The following is a 20,912-nucleotide window of genomic DNA, read 5'->3' as shown; positions in this document are numbered from 1 at the left end:
GAGGGCAAGTGTCCACCATCGTCATTAGTGTGGCTCATGACCAAGGCCAGGCCTCTCACAGCCAGGGAAAGGAAGACAGAGAAAACTGTTCTGCTCAGTTCCAGTCTGTGAACTGAGGCGTCTCTCTGCTGGCCCTTTGGATTTTTCAATACTGTATTTCTGTACTCGTTGATACATTGCTGCCCTGAACTCCAAAGAGCCTCGCCTCAGCCTCTGGATTCTCCCGAATAGAGTTGGTGCCCAAAGCATCCTGTCCAGAGACGCCAGGGTGGATGGCAGTGGAGTCCAGCTGCTCCTTTATGGAGATGGGACCAAGGGCAGAGCTGGAGCTTCTGGGAAGCAGGAAGTTCTGGGTGGCCCGCACTGGCTGTCCTGGTCTGTAGAGGGGGCTGCGGCAGGGCTCGTGGCCGCGGGAACCCTCTGGAGGTGGGTCTGTTGAGGAACACCCCCAACCACCCCCATGGGAGGAGACCCGGACCAAGCATATCAAATCAAAATGGCTCAGACCATGTGGGGGGGAAAACATGATTTTGACTATCTTGGTCTGTTCTGTGTTTGAAAAAACTGGGTGGCAGGGAGTAGCATAAAATCTGTTTAACTCGGCTGTGTGGAAGTATTGAGATTGGGGGGCTAGGTCAAGATTCACCGCCTTGGGAATTCGTCTGTCCCCTCCCCTCCTGCTGTTCCATCTTGGAGGGGAAGATGAGGTGGCATGGCCACACCCTCTACTTCCATCCCCAAGACTGAGTCACCTAATTGCTGCCTCCATCTCTAAGCAGCCAGGTCCTTGAGCTCTGTGGTGACGCCGAAACAGACAGATGCCGGAAGGTTCCGAGACACAAGTTCCTCACCTCCCCTTGGCACAGGGGACCCATAGTCTCCTGAGACTTAGCCCTTTGTCTCTTTGGCCTAGAGGGTCAGTTTGTATGAGTCTAATTGCAGAACCCCATCCCTCTAATAGAACCCTGTTTTCCCACCAGGAGCTACAGTCACAGGGCAGGGACTATGAGTGTTGGTCCAGGGCGTAGCACGGTGCCTGGCACATAACAGCCGTTCCATAAACATTTAGCAGGAGGTCGGGTTGAGAACAGGTCTTGAGAACAGGCCTTGGAGGGTTCTTTGGTCAGCATGGGTCCTGACTGCAGTGCTCTAGATCTCTGCTGTGAGGGCTTGAATGACTTGAGGTAGAAAAGACCCAGAAGAAGGATGCTAGACTAAAGTCACCGCATAGGGTGACTTCCTACTCTAGGGGAAGCTGGACCTGGAGCCACAGGTCTGTAGTCCCAGCTACTCAACAGGCATAGGAAAGAATCACAAGTTCAAGACTAGCCTGAGCAACTTACTGAGGCCCTGCCTCAAAATAAGGGCTGGAGATGTAGCCCAGTGGTAGAGGGCTTGCCTAGCTTGCACAAGACCCCGGGTTCAATAATTAAAAAGACAGGGAAGTAGAATATTGCTAAAACTGTGACACGTCACAGATGCGTCATGACGTACCTTCCTTTATTCCCACCAAAGAGAGTTAAAATGTTAAATGGCGATTAGGTTAAAAACTTATCCAGGGTGAAGTGGGAGCATGTTTTGTGCCTACCTTCCATGTTTTAGGGGCTAACACCCTGAAGAGAGCAGGCCCGAGATGTCTGCCCCTTACCCCTGGCTACAGACAGCCTTGGTTTTCCAGTTAGGTTCCTCTGTTTCCTCCCCAGGGACAGCTGTCAGGTTCTAAATTATGTATTTTCTCTGCTACAGTCAAGAGCCAACGGTGAGGCATTCTTAGCCCACATTCTCGTCAGCATCCCCCTGCCTCAAGCAGCAGCCCCTAGCCCCCTCACCTGTATAAGGGTTCTGCACAGCCCTTGGAACCTCCTGGGAAAACTGGTCTCACTCCTCAAACAGCCCGTCTTAAGTCAGGTTCCTGTTTTGAATGCCAGGAGCTCAGGGCTTATTCTGTTCTTTTTGAAATGAACGTGCATCAGCTTCCGTCAAAGCAGACCATTTCTGTTTGATCCTGGAAATGTGTCCCTTTGGTGATTAGCTTCGCCTCCTCTTTGGAGCCTCCGTTCTGGTGTGAACCCCTGGTTCCTCTAGTTCCAATTACGTGCCGCCCAGCTTTCTTCCAGCCTCACCCAGAAGTCAGAGTTGTGAATTTCCTATAAAACGCTGAGCCCTACCACCCCAGGCAGGCCTGAGCAGCCTGGGCCAGCCAGAGTGGCAGATGGTAATGTTTCCAAACTCGTGTAGGACATGTTTCCTACATTCTGGGTAACAGTTTCTTCTTTTGGTGGCTTATTTTTCAGTGTTTGGATTCAGGAAAGCAACATTAGATTAGCCCAGACTGAACCAGCTGTAGAGCTGTGGAAACTACTTGTAGGGAGAGGCAGGGTGTGCTGGGGGAGGGAACAAAGAACATGTGATCGGGCAAACTTAGAAAAGACTGTTCACATGGGACTTGAAGAAAGATCCCCCAAGTCATATCTCCTGAAGCTGTGAAGAGCTTCAGCATTCTCTTCCTCCTTTTGGGGGTCCAGGACCCATCCCAGATCACAGAAATGGTATTGACCCCACTGGGACCCCAGCAGTGCCCCCAAGTCCGCATCCCTTCCAAACGAAGGTGGAAAAAGGAGACAGAAGAGACCTTTGACCTCCCAGTCAACCAGACAGGAAGCAACGCTTTTCGGTGTTTACAAAAAGCAAAGCCCTACACACACACACACACACACACACACACACACACACACACACACACCCATAGCTTCCTGTAACTCATAGCTTCTCTGTCTACATTGTGTGCCAGAAACTTCCAGCAGGCTTGATTCTATTGGTGGGAGTGGGGCCAGGGCAACCTGTGTTCTGTTGTTTTGTTTTGTTTTGTTTTGTTTTGTTTTGTTTTAAGCTCCTCTATGAGTTATTGGAACCCACGGTTCTGAATCAGATTGGTCACAAGAATTTGGTTCCCCACTCTATTCCCAGGAGGCCCCTTGCGAGGTGGAAGAGGTGACTGAGTATACAGCTGTGCCCCACCACTTGACTTAAAAAGAAAGTTTGTTATTAGCTGGGCTGTGGTGGCGCACACCTTTAATCCCAGCACTTGGGAGGCAGAGGCAGGTGGATCTCTGTGAATTTGAGGCCATCCTGGTCTACAGAGCGAGATCCAGGACAGCCAGGGCTACACAGAGAAACCTTGTCTCGAAAAACAAAAAAGTATGTTATTGTTTTACTTGTTATTTGTGCATGTGTGTGTGTGCACATGGAAGTCAGTGAACAACTTTCAGAGTCTGTTCTCTGCTCCCACCTTGTTGAAGGGGGAAGGTCTTACTTTTTTTTAAAAAAAAAAATATTTATTTATTTATTATGTATCAATGTTCTGCCTGCATGTATGTCTACAGGCCAGAAGAGGGCACCAGATCTTATTACAGATGGTTGTGAGCCACCATGTGGTTGCCGGGAATTGAACTCAGGACCTCTGGAAGAACAGTCAGTGCTCTTAACCTCTGAGCCATCTCTCCAGCCCATTTTTTTTTTTAAAAAAAAAAGATTTATTTATTTATTTAGGAAGGTCTTTCTTTTTTCCGCCTGTTGTAGACAAGCTGGCCCATGAGCTTCACCACATCCAGCTTCATCCATGGGATCTGAGGCACAAACTCAGGTTTATTGGCAGTGTTTTTCCCCATTGAACCATCCTGCCAGCCAGTGACATGGCGTCTGTCTCTAAAGGTTCTCACCTTTGACTCTATGCTGAGAAGCTTCTAAAGGTCCCAGTGCCTGGCTGTACCAAAGACTGAGTCAGTCATGATCCCCGGGAATGTCAGCATGTGTAAACATGGTGAACCAGGTAGTACCGCGTGATTCTCAAGCCAAAGTTGGAAATCAAAGTGTTGGGCAGAGCTGGGCGCTCCTGTGTACCGTAGACTGCATCCTCCTTTGTGTTTCTCTGGCCCCTGGGAGTATGTGAGTTTCTGTCCTGGGCTGGAGGGCCAGGGGGGTCAGGCTGCTGGACTGGCGGGTGGCGCTGTCCTTGGCTACACTTGACCCATAGGAGGCAACTGTCAGGCCTCCCTCACACACGATAAGTACATATCCTGGTCAGCTAGAGTTTGGGAGGACTTGGAGCTGGAGCCTAAGTGGTCCATGTGACTTAATCCTGACCTAGAAAGAGATTGTCACCCAGCCAAGAGAAATAAGATATGCATATAAAAATAGCTGTACTTAGATAATGCAGAACCCAGTAAGTGCCACAGAAGCAGGAAAAAGTAGGTGCAGTATCATAATTTAAAAAAAAAAATTAAAACACTGTTGACTTATTATTTGCAGTGATGTCATGACTCCAAAAAGTCCCTCAAAGTGTGTCGCTCACTGTCGGTGACATGGCGATATCTTTCACTTAGACAAGTCACTGACCCCAAAGTTTTGTTACCATCAACCCCAGAGGAATTAGGATTGCCATCCTCCTAGATAGACAGGCTCATGTGGGGCCCACAGCTAAGGGACCGTAACAGTCATCTTGCCAGCCAGCCTGCCTTGCGGCTGAGAGGAATAATGTACGCTGCCCATGTCACCCATCAAACAAGGTGTAGGGGTCGGCCAGGGCTGGAGGCCAAACCAGCTGAAGAATGAGTCGCTGGCTCTGACCCCTTCCGCCAAGATTGCTACACAAATCCAGAGTCCATCCATTGGCCTGGTGCTAATGTATCCAGGCATCCTCTCTAGGACTGGAAGGTTCCCAGGCAGGAGGAACGTGGTACATTCCTGTTCACAGGCCCTGTTCTTGTACACCATGGGGCTGGTGGCTGGAGAGAGATTTGATGACAATACTCCCATGATACTGGCTCACTCCCAGACATCGGGAACAACTGACAGACAGAGGTGGCCATGCTGGAGCTGCAGCCTACACAGAGCGGCTCCCTCTGCAGCCGCCTCTGGTAAATCCTTCTCTTAGTTCACATCCGTGGCTGAGGAAACTTCCATCCCTGGAAGAGTATTCCATCTCCAGCAGAAGCCCTTATCTGAGCTGAAAGATAATGGATTTCCATTTTTGTCAAGAGTTTTTTGTGTTTTTTTTTTTTAATTACTAAGTTCTCCATCTTTCTCTCAGACTTCTTGCCCAAACTGCTTAACTCTAGAAAATAGACCTTTCGTTAACAAACCTTGCTGACCATATTCCCTTCCTCCAGCCAACCTCTTCTGACGCTCCCAAGGAAACCTCCTCTGTTGTGTCTGGGGTAAGCAAGCGCCAAGGAGTAGTAACCTTTCTCTCCTGCTCCTGTCCCTAGCGTCCCCTGAGCCCTGCTCTGGGCCTGTAGCAGGCGGCTGGGTGGACAGAGGTTGGGACAAGGAGAAATAACCTGACTTCTTCCTTGTTTTCCTTCAGCGCTTTCCACCAGCACCATCTTCAGAAATCTAGAGCCTGCGTGGAAGAGCTGGGGAGAGGCCTAGGTGGGGAGTCCTGTCCCAGGCTCCCTCTGGGAAGGGAGCGGCAAGGTCTTCATGGGCGCTGGGAGACTCATTCCCAGCCTGGGAGAACCGTGTACAATTATTTCACCTGGATCTTTCTTTTTCCCCTTCAACAGCCCTATTACCATATTTAAATGCAAGTATGTCTCCTTTTCGTTGGCATTTTAAGTAGCCTAGCGTGACCTTTCTAGAAGTAGCTCTTTCCCTTTTGAACGCCTCGCCCTCTGTAGAACCCAATGTAGCTCGGACCATAGTCTTAGTCTAGTGAGCTTCTAGTCCGCTCTGTGTGGGGGATGCTCCCCCTTTCTTTTCTCCTCTGCTTCCGGTGCATGTCCTCTTCCCTTGTCCTGTCAAAGTGCCTCATCAGACAGGCTCCGTGGCTAAAGTCAAGCAGCTCTTTGCGGGGCTGTTTGGTGGGTTTGCAGGGGCTTCTGGTGCATCATTTAAAAAGGAGAGAGAGAGGAAGAGAATGGCCCTGGAAATGGGTCTTGGGATCAGGCTGCACATGTCGACCCGGTAGCTGCAGATATTTGTCTGTGTGTATGTTGGAAGTATGTCTGTGTATGCTCCAGTGCGTGACTTGTGTGTCAGGTTAGCAGCCAGAGAAGCCCAGGAAAGAGGAAGGACTCAGCTCACGTCTTCTCTCATGTGGACATTTTTCGGCCACATCCTTAGCCTCAGCTTCCTTCCTGCCCAGACAGTGGGAGCCTTAACCCAGAAGGATCCCTGGGCAGGGGTGGGAGGCACTCCAAGCTGGCTTCATCTGAGGGTGGCCTCATACACTGGAGTCACATCTAAGTTCCCTGTTACTGCTATGGGATGGGATGGGATATAGTCTGTGGTAGTTCACTTCTCTGACATATGCAAAGCCCTGGGTTCCATCCCCAGCACCACAGAGTAATGTCATAATAATACAACTCTGGGAAGATTGAAACACTGAGCGGGATCATGAAGAACCACAGGGATCACCCCAGATAGAGTCCCTCAGCCGTCCGACATCGGCCCATGTATGTACTCACCTGGGAACACCCAAACGCTTTGCCCTCAGGCCTGGGGCCATGGCACGCTGACAGGAAGCTTTGACCAATCTAGAGCTCAAATGACCAGACCTTTGGAGGACTTTCGGGAGTGAAGCCATCTCTAGGCCATGGCACCTTTTCTATGAAGAAGCCAGCCCCAGGTCCTTCCTGATTTGGAGCTCCACCTGACCCCACCAACAGGATCCCTGTAAGGAGTAGCAGGCCAGGCCTGGGGCATCATCACATGTCAATGCAGAGTCAACAGAGACCTCAGCTCAATTCTCAGAAGGCATAAGTCCTCCTCATAGTTGAGTTACTGCTGTATGCTTCCTAGAATACACTTCTGGAATAACCAGTGTGTGAGAGTCAGACATCTAAAGATACTGTGTCTTCGAGAAGCCTGAGAGCCACTGATCTGTATCCCCCAGTGCTGTCTGTGCAGCCCTTCCCAGCTGTCTTGTGTGTGACCTGGGGTCCTCCGTGGCTCCTTCTGACTCGACTCCTCCGTCTCTCCAGGCTTTCCAGCAGCGGCTTATGGACCAGTGGCGGCGGCGGCAGTGGCGGCGGCTCGTGGATCAGGTAGGAAGGTGTGCGGGGCAGCCGGCTCCCAGGCATGCCTCATGTGCAGGGCAAGGTAAAAGCCCTGCCAGTCTGTGTGGCTGCGTCTGTCCAGCACCCCCTCTCACCACAGCCCAGGGGAGGGGGTGGCGGGGACAGGGAGGTGCCACGAAGGCCCAGCCACCCAGGCCTGTTCCTACAGGAATCTGCCACAGTCAGGGGACCGCAAACCCCAGGCAGAACTGTGCTCCCATTAACAAAGAGAAACGGCCTTTCCCATCTCCAAGCCCAGCTTTTGGGCATTTTGGTCACTGCCGTCCTTGGCTTTGGCAGGTTCAGAAGGTTCCCTTCCTTGGGTCTTGGACCTAGCCAAAGAGGTACTAGGTAGGCTTTCTCTCCAGCCACGGCTGGCAAGATGGGATTAAACTCCCAGAGCCCTTGAAGTCAGATATGAATCAATCCTTGAGGTCAGAAAAGGAGTGAAGCCGCTGTAGCCTGAATCCCTTGTTGCCCCAGACTTTTCTAAGTCAGGTGGCCACCAAAGACAGTGGAGCCTTCTCTCCCGTGACCTTATCCCAGCCTTTTAAAAGATCTGGAAGCCTCCAGTGGCAAGGGAGTATTTCCCCAGTGATACTGTAAGGTCCAGCCAGAACTGGGGTGTATCACCCCACCATGAGTGCCACAGGCTTCCTGCCACGCCCCAGGCACCCCTGCTGTCAGCTGCTCTCTCCGCCTCGATCCTCCCTCCTGAGCAGCTTGGCTCTCGGCTCCTTTACCCTGCCCTGCCACCCCACCCCACTAAGCAGGGCACACTGGAGCTCTGATTTAGCACATCTAGGCTCTGAAGAGAGTGGGCAGGATGATGTGCTGGTGAAGGTACCAGGAAGTGGTGGAGCGTTAAAAGCCCAGAGGGCAAATGCCAAAAACCCAAACTGGCACAGTGAGGCTCATTAGAAAACAGTCAGAGAAAATCCGTTCCATGCAAACTGGCGCTGCCTCTGAGCTACAAAGGATCCTCTCCCCCAAGAGACCCACTGGAGTTTTGGGAATTAATTGGGGTGGGGGGTTTACCGAGGGGCATTTTGACGGAGAGCTGGTGATTGGCAGGCAGTCTGGGAAGTCCAAATAGCTGGTCATTCTCAACTTCCATCCACTCGAGTCTCCAAAGGCACCACCTTGCCCTCTGGCCAGTGTCCCTTGGTGTCCCCTACTCCTGCCCTAGGAAGGTGCACAGTTGCCGTGTCTTCCTGTTTCTAGTTTGGGGGATTTTAACTTGAGTGTTTTGGGGGAATGAAAAAAAGGAAGCCTCATTTCCTACCTGTGCCTGGGAGGGGAGACAGATCAAAAGAACAGTCTTGAAATTTGTGAGTGTTGTTTGTTTTTCTCTGTTCAGTTTCTTTCTTTTGATAACTTTTGGATTATGAAACTAAACTTTAACCCGAAATTAACCCTGCCTCTCTCCCCACCCCACCCCGTTCCCTTGACTTCATGGCAAGTTTAAAGGGCAGTATGGGATTCTTTGCGAGTCTCAGAGCCGTCTCCCAGTCTGTGTCCCCTTCTGCCACCCCTCCCCATGCACAGACCCCCCCCTTCCCAGAGCCAGGCGGGAGCCCCACTCACCCACCCCTCTAACTCCTAACCCTCAAGGTCATCTCCAACCACACATTTTGTTTCCAGGATCAGTGGTGTTTTCTTTGTAGCCATTTCCATCGGGAGCCAAAATCTCCCACAGGCCATCAAGGTCAGCCATGCTCATCACTGCACTGTTAGTGAATCGTATTCAGGAGTACGCACGCTCCCCAGACCCCTGCCCACCCCAGCCTGGGTTAGCACAGACAGTAAATCCTCGGCTTGAGGTAACCCACCCGAGGGGACACCCCCAGAGCTGCCTAGTGGCTGTAGGCTTGGGCTGTGCCCACTGTAGAGAGAACATGGTCTGATGTGCTCGTGGAGACTACGAACCCAGCCCAGAGCCCCACATTTGGACTTGGACCAAGGCTGTAAAGTTGGGGAAGGAGACTGCCTTTTTCTCTTAACACATTTTGGCCCGTCGGGAGACTGTCATCTTCTTCCCTCAAGAAGATGAAATGAGCTCTGAGCCTGGAAGGTTGGTCAGTTAAGTGGCCCTTCATTGGCAAACACTGCTGTGACCTGAGAAAGGCCGCCCAGCAATGCATGCACCACACCAGGCCCAATAGGAGTCGCAGGCACTGAGGACCCAGATTTCCCTGTACCACCAGCTCCTCGAACCTCACCCCACCCCACCCCCAGCTTCCTCCCCCGCAAAGCTAAGGACGCTCCCCCAGGCTCCTGAGCAAGCAGCCTGCATCAGGGTCCTCACCAACTCGTTAGAATCCATTGATCACCTTCCTGGAGCCTGGTCCCATGCCACACCTGACAAGTAACTCCAGACTCCAGGAAATGTGGTCTCGGCTTCCAGGGACTCCTGGGCTTGGGTTAGGGGTTAGACATCTTCTGGAAAGCAACATTTTTGTCGTTATTTTTATCCAGCCCCACCGTCTTAGTTTTCAACCCTCCCTACCCCCACCCCTTCATTTTGACTTCCTATCCCACGTTGGGGAGCACCTGCTGAGGGCCAAGGGGGGTGGGAGGCAGCTTGGCTCTTTCTCAGGGTGGCGACTGGTATCTGTCAGGGCTGTGGTATCGAGGCAGTCAAGGGGGAGGCCTTGAGCTTCTGCCTCAGCCTGTTTCTCTGGGCTAGCCTGCCTACCTTTTCTTACTTCCCCAGAACCTGAGGTGAGCAGGGCACAGGGGTCCCGGCAGGGGGGTCCCTCTGCCGACTCCTAGATAACTTCACTATCAGTGGTCACACTTTTCTTTCACGTTCACCCGGAAGTCCGAAACATCATCTTTTCTTGTGCTCAGTCAAGAGTTTGTTTGTTTTGATCGCACTCATTCAGACCCAGCGGCACCACCCCCCATCCCGTCCCATCCAAACATAAATCCGCTTTGACAGTTGACCACCCCTTCCCCAGCCTGAGGAAAACAGTACCGATTTTCAGGGTACTTTTATTTTGGGGGTGACCTCGCGGGTGGGTCCGTGTATCACTCTGAGAGAGCTTGCAGAGCCGCCCCTGGTATCGCCCACCGACCCCTCCCCGCCCCCAGGCCCCAGCCAGGACCCCTTACTGTACTTTATACTTGCCAGCTTTATTCCAGTCTAGGGACGTGAGCTCCCGATGGTGGTGGTGAGTGTGAGCAGTCATGTTTCTGTTGTCTTTTCTCTTGCTTGGTTGGGGCTGCGGTGAGAGTGTCTCTGAGGCATACTCTCCTGCCTCTCTTACACTAGGACCTGCACACCTCCTCTCAAACACTCTTCTGAGCACGCTCAGCGGGAAGGTTTGTCCACACCTATTAATCCTCTCTCAGTGTCCAGCTTCCTGTTAGTACCAGCTGGTTTGCATGTTTTGCTTGTTCAGATGAAACAGTTCAAGAAACAAACTCATATCCAACTCTCGAGAAATGTCTTTTTTTGTACACTTTCGTTTTCTATTTTTTTTTTATCAGTTACAACTCCAAAACACCTGTTGTCTAGTAAAACATTTCACACCTCCCCTTGCCTGTTCTTAGAGTGTATGTATCTGTGGGACTGAACTAAATGCATGCACTGTAGTAGATGGTCCTGGTAGCTGTAGCCTGTAGTTGTAGAACATGCATTGTTGAGTTGATATTACAGGGTCTCCGAAGGCGCGGCCCAACACTGCCGCCGCCGCCGTCTCAAGGACAGCATGGGGACCAGGAAAGAGAAGGGGTTCCATGTTTTCAATATTGCCAAGGGGCTTGGATCCATGTTCTCGCCATCAGCCACCACCACCTCTCCTCACGATCCCCACTCTCCCAGTCTAGAACTGGGTCACCCCCCCCCTCAGCTCTAGCCTCCCCAACCAAGATCCGGGTTCACCATAGCAGAAACGAATGGAGCCAGAGTTGGAAGGAGTCATCCAGTTCTTCCGAGTTCTTATCTTCCCCACACCATTCTTGACCAAAGCAACAGATCTTTTCTTGTTTTGTTTTTTAAGGCCATCGGCCAGGCTTCTCTAAGCTCAGCCTCTTCTTGAGCCCTTCAGGGACACAGGTCCCTCCGAAAAAGTCAGCCTGTGTCATCTGCTCCTGTGGGTGGAGGGAGGTAAGATGTGGTAGGGAAGGAGCTGAGAGCTTCAGTCGCTGCAGACAGGGTGTGCATTTAGCCCTGGTTGATGTTGACATTGACTCTTACACATGGTGATGATGAAAGGGGCCAGTGGGGTGAGTGGTGGCCCAGCATCCCTTGAGTGGTAGTAACTGTCATGGCTTCACGGGGCAGAGAGAAGTGTGGTGGGCCTGGGACAGCCAAAGAAGAGGCCACCCAGTTCCCCCTAGGTCTCCCCAGAAGGGTTTTCTGGAGGAGACCTCCGTTTTCCACTTTGAGCATGTGTGGTCAACCATCTTTGGACACACTATCTTAAGGAATATGTAACGAGCCATAAATGAGTACCAGAGACCTCAGAGCTTTTGTCCCTAACTTTCTAAGACCATATGAAGTGAGAATAGTACTTACTACCCAGAACCGACATGTCAAGGTGTGTGACAGCTCTGACCAAACCCTACAGTCTGACAGGGCCATGGGCAGAACCTGTAGGATACAGGTTATCTACCACTGGATACAGAATTCAGGAAAAAGTCACAGAGACCATAACATCTTCAAAAGGCTATGTCATGATAGAACGAAATTGAAGTCTCATGGGGAAAAGAAGCCGAGATGCTCTGGCAGAGTTAGAACACATAGGAACTGAGCATGCGCCAGGCCAGACAGAATGAGGACACCAAGGCTCCAGGTGGAAAATTTTAGGAGGAGCAAGGTCTCCCTGGGGACAGGGGAGGTAGGCAGAAGAAAATGGCTGAGACTGAGCTTTAGTGCTGCTGCAGATGCAAACTGACTTGGGCCTAGGCAGTAAGGGCAGCACGTGGAAACAGAAACCAGAGAGCAAAACCCTAGGCTACTGGCCTGCAGCCTGCAGCCTGCGAAACGGAAGGAGACTCTGGTCCTGCAGTCTGGAGCCCTCAGAGCTCTATCCCAGGAGGCAGGTGGGCAGACCAGCTGTCTGTTGCAGGACTCTGCGGCCTCTCCTGAACCAGAGGAGGAGATTAGGGCCCAAGAAACTGGCGTAGACATCCCAGGCCTCCTGAGATGGCTCTGGATCTCCGCTGCCACCTTTGTGAAAGTGTCTCAAAGCCCTCCTCCCCTGCTGGAGGACATCCTGAAGCCTCGATCCAGAGGACATAAGCAGTAATCTCATGGCTCTCAGGAGAGTCCCTGTTTCTCACAGTGTCATCTCTGGCCTGATAGTGACAACTGCCAGCTTCATTTTAAAACAGGAAAGGGAGCTGGGGAGATGGTTTAGTGGGTAAAGTACTTCTTACACAACCGTGAGGATCTGAGTTCAGATCTCTAGAACTCAGAAAAGCCAGATCTAGCCTCCTGTGACAGCACATACCCCCCAGCATTTGGTGCACAGCCAGCCAGGTCCTGGAGGCCCCTGGACAGCCAATCTAGCTAAAATGGCAAGCTCCGGGTTCAGTGAGAGACCCTGTCTCAAAAAATAAGGTGAAAAGCAATAAAGGAAAATACCTGACATCGACCTATGGCCTCTACATGCATGCACACACACACACAGGTAAATACACATGCACACACACGGTTAAGTACACACATGGGTAAGCACACCTGCACACGCAAAAACACAGGTGATACACATGCACACACAGGTAAGTGCACCTGCACACACGCATACACACAGGTGAGCACACATGCACACACACACAAATAAGCATACCTGCACACACGCACACATACACAGGTAAGTACACTTGTGCACATGCGCACGCACACACAGGTAAGCATACCCGCACACATGTACACATACACAGGTAAGTGTATACATGCATACACTACACACACACAGTTAGAAAGGAAAATGGATCAGTGTGTGCCTTCCTCTTTGAATAGCTTTTCTGTACTTCCGTCAGCAAGATCTGATGGGGGATGAGAGGTGGGGAACGCAGGGCAGCTCTCTCTACTTTCCGGTCAACCTCCCAGTGTTAGCAGCAAACATCCTTATGGTGGCTGTTGCAGTGTGTGGGGAAAGTCATGGGGAGAGCCTCTCGATAGGATACAGTCACTTTGTTACCAGTACGGTGGCCCAGAGAGACTCGGTACTGAAACTCGCTAACAACCTGGCCCGCATTCTAGAGAACACCTTATTTCCCAGCTTGTCATTAACAGTTTCTTTCTAAGAGAGCCAGGACTCTGACCATAGACTGGCGATGGGTTTTAAGTAACTTCACTGAATCTGTAATGATGTGCACGGCTCCTGCCGCTGCCCTCAGCTTCATTCATTTTCCAAGGGCTTTTGGACCAGCCCTGTGGAGGATACAATACATCAGCTACAATCAATAATTTTGTAATAGAAATACCATGCACTTGATAAATCAACTCTAGAGCAATTAGTGACTAGCCTTAAAGTCCAGGCCGAAGTATAAGTTAATCCTGAAGCGAATGGAGTGAGGGAATGTTAATGGTCTTTAAATCAGTGGAATGGTTTTCAGTAGGTGACATGTTCCTGCCTCTCCTCTGAGTGGCTTGGCCGTCGCTCGTGTGCTCTAGAGTGGAGGAGAGTGTAGTTCTCCTGGGCACTCCACAAGTGAGGAGAGCGTAGTAGACAGGGCCCTGGAGACTGCCCCACTGGTGGAGGTACTGAGGGGCGTGGGGACTCCCGAAAGCCCCTGTCTATAGAAGGAGGTGGAGCTGGAGAGGTAGCGCAGTCGGTAGTGTGCTTAACGTGACAGGCAAGAAGTCCTGGGTGTGATCCCCAGCATTGTGCACACCTAGCAGAATGGCACACACCCAAAGTCACCCGAGGCTGCAATCTTAGTATAGATGAGGAGTTGCTGTGCAGTTAAAGACCGCAGAAAATAAAGGGCCCCTTTGTTTCTCGATGCTTATGAATACTAATAGGAAGGTCTCCCTTTTCCAGTTTGGGATGCCATAGGGCAAGGGACAAGAAAAGATACTTTTGAGCAGCCGTGATTGGCTGTTGGGATTCGTTCGGCAGAGCTGCGGTGCAGTCCACTGTAGTGTGGAGTGGGAGGGTCCCAGCCACCATCTCAAAGTAGACACCTGCTGGGGAGTTGCCTCGAAGAAGGGTGTCTTGTTAATGAGAGGTGTTAGAGACACCCCCCAGCTTCAATAATACAATAATAATAACAACAATTCATCAGTAGTTGCTCTCTTGATGTAAGCGAGCCAAGTGCTGCTGTGTGCCAAGCCCACACACCCCCTACCCCACTTAATTCTGAGACCATAATGGGCGCCATCAGTCCCCTTCCCATTTTAAAGATGACAGACTGTGCCTCCGGGGAGATAGTAGCTTATCTGAGGCGGCGGTGACAGGGTTTGAGCCTGCCCCCCATCAGCCTGTGTGCTCAGCCACTATCAGCACACGGCTGGGCGAAACTGCAACTTTTAAACACTCAACAGAAAGGCGCCGCTGTTCCCACTCGATTCTGCCTCTCCTTAGGGGAGGCGATAACCCAAAATCATTTACAAGTGGTCTCGGGAGGCGTGCTACTTTTTTTTTTTTTTTTTTTTTTTTTTTTTTGCACCTGCTTCTACTGTTGCAGCCTCACCGCCGCCGTGGCTCTGCCTGGCCGGCCTTTGGCTGGCATTTTGATCTGGTCCCTGTGTCCGTTCAGACCAATGTCACAGACAAAGGAGACCCAGAAGAGGTGTGGTCCCACAAGGGGGAGCCAGGCTAAACGGAATTCTTGGAAGGGAACCTTTAGTTAAAATACGGCTGAAGGAAGTTAGTCACTGTCTGAGGTGATGGAGCTAGGGAGGGACTCTCGGGGCAGGCAGACTTCTCAGCTGGGAGGAGTCAGCATCCCTCCCTTTTGCCTCTGCACAAACTGCATCTGGAAAGTGGTTGGGAAACACAGCCCCGCCCTAGAGCAAGGAGACCATTGGCTGCCCAGTTGCTGGGGCTTTGCTGTGGGCCAATGGTGGAGAAAGGGGCGTGGCCACCGACGCAGCCGACTCCTTGCCCAATCTTCTTGCGGGGAGGCTTGGGCACCAGGTACCATAGCAACTGCAAGCAGGGGCTCATTTGTTTTGTAGATGAGTGATTACTACACAATTAAAGAAGGCTAAAAATAAATGGGCCCTTTGTTCCTGGCTACTTATTAATATTAATAAAGTGGTCTGTCCAGGTCCATGGCGAACACTGAATGCAAGCTTGGGTGCCTGCGGTGGAGACGGGTGTGTGAGAAAAGCCGCCCAGCCCTGCTACCGGGCCACCTTTCCTTTCTTTCTGGAAGTTATTTCTGACTATGTCTTGGAGAGGGTGGGCTTCCCTGGCCTTGGAGAGTTCAGCATTACAGATACACACAGCACCCAGGGTAACCTGGACTCTGAAAGTCAGGCAGGCTTAGCCCCTCCCGGCCACGGGAGAACAGACCAGAAGCAGAGCAACAACCCCATGATTGGAAGAAACCCTTTGTCTCGTTCCCTGCCTTTGGTCTCACAGTTTCTTTTTATTCCAGTCCGGGGGCGGGGGGGGGGGGCACCCTCCCAGCCTCTCCCCCCACCCTCCCAGCCTCTCTTCCTGTTTGCCTGTCTTGAAGAGTAAACTCACTAGGACATGCTGGGGGTCACGCTGAGTGCATCACCTCTATTCCCTAAGTCTTGACCTTCAAGGTTTGAATAGCTAAGAGGAAGCTGAAACCGCCCAGAGGTGCGGCTGGGGAAAGAGGCACCTTGTGTGCCAGAGATAGCTCAGAAGATAAACCCACAGGAGGAAGGGCAGGCCGTCAGACGACATGGTTCCCGGCGTGCGTCCACCTCTGCTAAGTGAGGATTTCAGACTTACAGGTCCTAGTAGGTCGCATCATCTCCGGCTCTGGGTTGCTGCTGTGCCCGGAGCTGCTGATCCTCTGTTCTAGGGGGCATAAGCAGTGTAAATGACAGTGGCTTAAGGATAGCATGCCGAGAAAGCCAGGAGCATCCCAGGGATAGGGAACGGTGGGGGTGTGGAGTGTGCTCTTGAGAAGAGTCAGCCCCCGGGGACTGGATGCATGAAGGTGTGGCAGGCCTTGTGTTTACAGAGTTAGAATCACATTTTTAATCCATCAGATTTCCGACCTGAAGCGTGCTTGGTGGGACCTTTTAGGGTTCCGTGGTTCTGTTTTGGTGAGTGGTGTTCATTAATAGCAGAAGGCCCCGGGGCTAAAGGGATGTGCATGGCTCAGTTGGTAAAGTGTGTGCTGTTGCAAGCAAGTGGGCCTGAGTTCTGATCCCCAGTGCTCACGTAAAAGCCAGGCCCAGCTGCATCTGTAATCCCAACCCTGGGGAGGTAGAGATAGGTGGATCCCTGGAGCTGATTGGTCAGCCTGCTTAGCCAGATTGACGAGCTCCAAGTTCATTGAGAGACCCTGTCTCAACTAAGGTGGAGAGCATTAGAGGAAGACGCTAGACACTGGCCTCTGGCCTTCACAGGCGCGCGCACACACATGCACACACACACACACACACACACACACACACACACACCACACAAACTCAATAACAGAAGACCCACTAATCGCTGCTAATGAGCAAGTCAGCCTTAAGACTTGGGTCAGTGCAAGTCTGCTGTGAGCTGGAATCACCTGGGAGTTTTTGTAACTTCCCCATTGTTGGGCCACATTTTAGACCCATCACATCAGAATCTGGCAAGGTGAAGCCCAGGCAAAGCCAGTGTGTAACCAGAGTCTCAAGTCCCGCTTGTTTTTTTTGTTGTTGTTGTTGTTTTGTTTTTTTGTTTTTAGAGACAGGGTTTCTCTGTGTAGCTCTGTGCCTTTCCTGGAGCTCACTTGGTAGCCCAGGCTGGCTCGAACTCACAGAGATCCGCCTGGCTCTGCCTCCCAAGTGCGGGGATTAAAGGCGTGCGCCACCAACGCCCAGCTCCCGCTTGGTTTTATAGCTGTATAAATAACATCCCTGACCACCACAGACACCCAGCAGGAGAGGTCACCGGGCTAGGGTTAGGGTTCCTATGGGCTCAGAGCTCTTCTACTTTCCAGGGCCAACAAGACCACCATCAAAGATAGCCTTTAGGGCCCTTTGTCTCTTGGCATGACTCTTCCCACCTTCCTTGAGACCAGCCTGAGATTAGGAGCAAGCAGTTTAGAGCAACAGTAAACAGGGAGGCAGTCCCTACTCCTGGACGAGCTGATAAATGGGGGCCCCTTGCTAAGGTCGGGGTTTGTTTGTTATTAAAGACCTAATTAGGAACATGAGAGGGAGCTGAACGGCCCCTCGCTTGGTTAATTAGTGACATGCATGCGCCCGCTTTGAACTTCAAGGACACAGAGCTATTAGCGCTTACATCAAAAATGGATTAAACTCCTGTGCCTTTACAATCATTACAGACAGGACTGCTCAAGTGGAAAGCCTTTTGTACGGGTCCTCAAGGGACTGTGCCCTGGGCACCCTCCTAACCCACCACCCACACCCTGCTGCTGGGTCCCCTGGCACTAAGATACCGTTAGAAGCAAGTGGGCCGTAAATGCCAATCGGCCATAAGGCGTCCCAGCTCCCCCCTGGGCCCAACGGGGTGGGATGGTCTTTGAAAGCGGAGATAGTCCTCTGGGGACCCCACTGTGTCCAGGCACTTTTGAAGGGGGCGGGCTTAGCCGGTGCCCCTCCCACTTACTGACTCATAGCACCGACTGCATTCCTGGGTTTGCTGCAAGGCTCTCTCTGTTTTGTGACAACAGTGGAAGGTGCCCTAGTCCTCAGCAGAGATGGAGTCCCCTGTGTCTTGTTAGGCACCACCCAACCTCGGGTGGCTCCCTGGCTAGTAAGAGAGAGAGATGTCTGTAGCACCAAGCTATGATTCAAGGAGGGATACCTGAGTATCAGGACTGAAGTCACGTGTACTTTCAAGTCAGAATGGGATTCAGCCCTAAGACCCTGGGTCCGCTCATCTGTTACACCCGGATGATGGAGTCCATCTTACAAGCTGTTTTGAGGGAGTGGTTTTCCCAGCCTGGCCCCTCTTGACTCCTTAGCTCTCACTAGTGATACATCTCCTGCACTGCCATTCCTAACGGGGATGCGCTGGTAACTGATTCTGACGTAGCTTTTTACCGCTGCAGGAATACAATACTAGGCCGCCTTTAAGTCTGTAGTCCTGGCCCTGGATTTCATAATCCTTCAGTGTGTTTGTAGTACAGAAAGATGTGTACAGGTCAGATAAGAAGCCTAAGAAGACACAAAGGATCTCTGGCTGGGACAGGCAGGGATGTGACCTTCAGGATGAGCATGTAGCAGCGTAGCAGCAAGTGGGTGAGACGTAGGGGAAACCATATGGGTTTCTTCCTTGGTAAGTTAGGTAGATGGTGGACCTCAAAAACAAAGGTGGTTCTCAGACCAAAACAGGCCAAGGGTCCTCTCTCAACACTGAACTGGAGTTGGCCTGGACTCAGCAAACCGTTAGAGAGGAGGAGGCAGCTTCCAGTCTTGGGTTCTTGATTTAATTTTGATCCTAAAGGGCTGGATGAGGAGACGAAGTTCAGGTGTTGGGTGGTTTAATGCAGCATTTCCAGGGTGCTCTGGCTCCCAGTGGATTCCCTTATCTGCTGCTACTTTCCATTCTAACCACTGTTAGACAGTATGTAGCAGTACCTGGACTTCCTGTCTTTTCCTAGACCTGTAGGAAGGCCGTTTTGATTTACATCACTTCCCCACTCCCAAGGATTAATTCCACTCCTGGCCCAGCCCTTCCTGACCACAGGTAAGCCCAGCCACATACAAGACGGCAGCCTGCTAGCTCACTTAGAAGTCTGCAGAAAGCTGCCTGGAAAGCTCTGGCCTAGCATCCCCAGGATCCGCTTTCCCAGTCTAGGTTGCTGGTCCATTTCTGCTCCCATCTCTGAGATGAGATAAGAGGGCTTCATTGGTCAGCCATCCAGGTGTTTTCTTGAGCATAAAGAAGCTTTTAATTTAATGTAAAATGCCTCCAACTCTCATCAAATACATTCCTCTTGCTTTGCTGTCCTCCTGAGGCATGGCCCGTGTCCCAGCTTTTGGTGTTGCCTCTCCCCCAAGAGTCCTTTCTTCAGGTCCCGGGTGATTAAATACACCAAACAGATAGATTGGACCCTTTTGTAAATCACCTTCAGGTTTGTATGGCAAATGGATTGCATTTTTCCTCTACTGGATTTTGCTAAATACGCATACAGTATCTGTGTTGGGCTCTGCATATACCCGATAAGTCACGGAGCATTTTCTCCTTTTCATTCTCACAGCAGCCTGGTGACGCAGACTGAATAAGGGACACATTACTCATGTGTTACAGATGAGGACATAGGCTGGACCAGGGCACACAGGTGTCAGGGAAGGGCCAGGGTCAGACTCAGGTCTTCTGACTCCAAGTCCAGTGTCCCTTCTCTCTCCATTATGCCTGCCTCCTGAGGGTACTGCCTGGGCTGGGACAGCCTAGAGGATGCTGGGATCAGGTGCAGAGGATGCTGGGATCAGGTGCAGAAGGAGGAATCAACTTAGAATTAAGCCAGAGCCTGGACATTGCTCAGAATTGCCGATTGGGAAGTGAGCCCCCCCAACTGTCAACCTAGCACAGGCCTTGTTCCAGGCCATAGAACAGTGTCAGCTTCTGCTGCAGACATGCTATGATAGTCCTAGATACTACACACACACACACACACACACACACACACACACACACAGGCATGCACGCACATACAACTGGACTAGCAATACAGTAGTCAAGATGCCCTTCTTTACCCGTGAAAAATGATGTCACCTCTCTTCTTCCTAACCTGATCCTGGAGTGGGGGGACCACACCTGACCCTTTGAAGTGAAGTTTGGTGCCTAGGGAAGGGGGCCCTCCATTTCCCAGAAAGCACCTCACAGGAACTGTGCCTCTCACAGCATGGAGTAAGAGAGGCTCCTCAGATGCCCCTGTGACCAAGCAGGCAGCTAGCACACCGTATGTGGAACTGTACTCATTTCCAGGATAAAAGTCAAGTCCTTTGTCCCAGCTACCTTCCTGCTGGCTCCTATCAGATGGCACCACAGGTGTGTCCTGTCTCTGTCCCTTCCTGAAGAGTGTTCGTGATAAAGCCTGCGGACCTTATCACGCCATCTGGAATGGGGCTCTGCCACAGGAGACACAGTTGTTGACTGAGGAGCTTAAAGACACATCTCTCCTCTGTGGCCAAACCAATAAGGCCATAGATTCTACTGTCCCTGGAGAAGGGGACCAGCCATGAACTAGGTACATACTGCCTGCCTGCGGTACTTTCTGGTGAGGACCCAACCGAGTCCACCCTTCCCTGGGGCTTGGGCTGAGCAAGTGCATAATAATGGATCTGGGAGAGGCGGTAAGCCACATTCTAAGATAGTGCCTTTCCTTCCATAGTACCATTAGTATCATTTGATGAAATAGGACTGAGTAGGAAGGAGTACTGTAGGCCTAAGGTGAGCTCGCTGTGAAACTTCCTTCAGACCACCTCAAACACCAGGCTTCCAGGTGCTTATGGAACCAGGAAAGTTGCCAAGGGTGGGGAGAATACCCACAGCCCTCCTGCCTTCTAAGCCTCCCACAGAGGTGTCTCTGGACAGCATTCATCCATAGGTAATGCTGTCTCTTGTCTTTCTCTGGCTGGATTAGTTCTCCAGGTGGCTCCCCTGCCTTCTCTCCATCTCCTGTCTAGTATCTTTCTGGAAACACATCCTACCAGAGGAGGAAGAAGCTGAAAAATCTCCATCTTCCACTTGCAAATTCGCCCAATCCTGTGCCCCACCCCCCTACCCTAAGTCAAAGCCA

The 20,912-nt window shown here is 51.5% G+C and overlaps 1 protein-coding gene across 11 annotated transcripts in view; it reads left to right on the top strand.

Moving 5' to 3' along the window:
- Msi2 (musashi RNA binding protein 2) overlaps positions 1–20,912 on the top strand; it is a 366,999-nt gene that overhangs the window by 334,008 nt on the left and 12,079 nt on the right. For 4 of the 11 annotated variants that reach the window (XM_028878219.2, XM_028878215.2, XM_028878213.2 and 1 more), the window contains exons 11-12: positions 5,565–5,588; positions 6,984–7,046. In XM_028878219.2, the coding sequence (XP_028734052.1) occupies positions 5,565–5,588; positions 6,984–7,046 (87 nt within the window). Of the gene's footprint in view, positions 1–5,564; positions 5,589–6,983; positions 7,047–10,335; positions 10,386–20,912 lie in introns of all 11 variants that reach the window. The other 7 variants (XM_028878220.2, XM_028878216.2, XM_037201413.1 and 4 more) reach the window with 3 other exon arrangements.

The sequence above is a fragment of the Peromyscus leucopus genome, chromosome 8b, assembly GCF_004664715.2.
Source record: "Peromyscus leucopus breed LL Stock chromosome 8b, UCI_PerLeu_2.1, whole genome shotgun sequence".
Classification (NCBI taxonomy): Eukaryota; Metazoa; Chordata; class Mammalia; order Rodentia; family Cricetidae; genus Peromyscus; species Peromyscus leucopus.
This window is presented reverse-complemented; position numbering and strand designations above follow the sequence as displayed.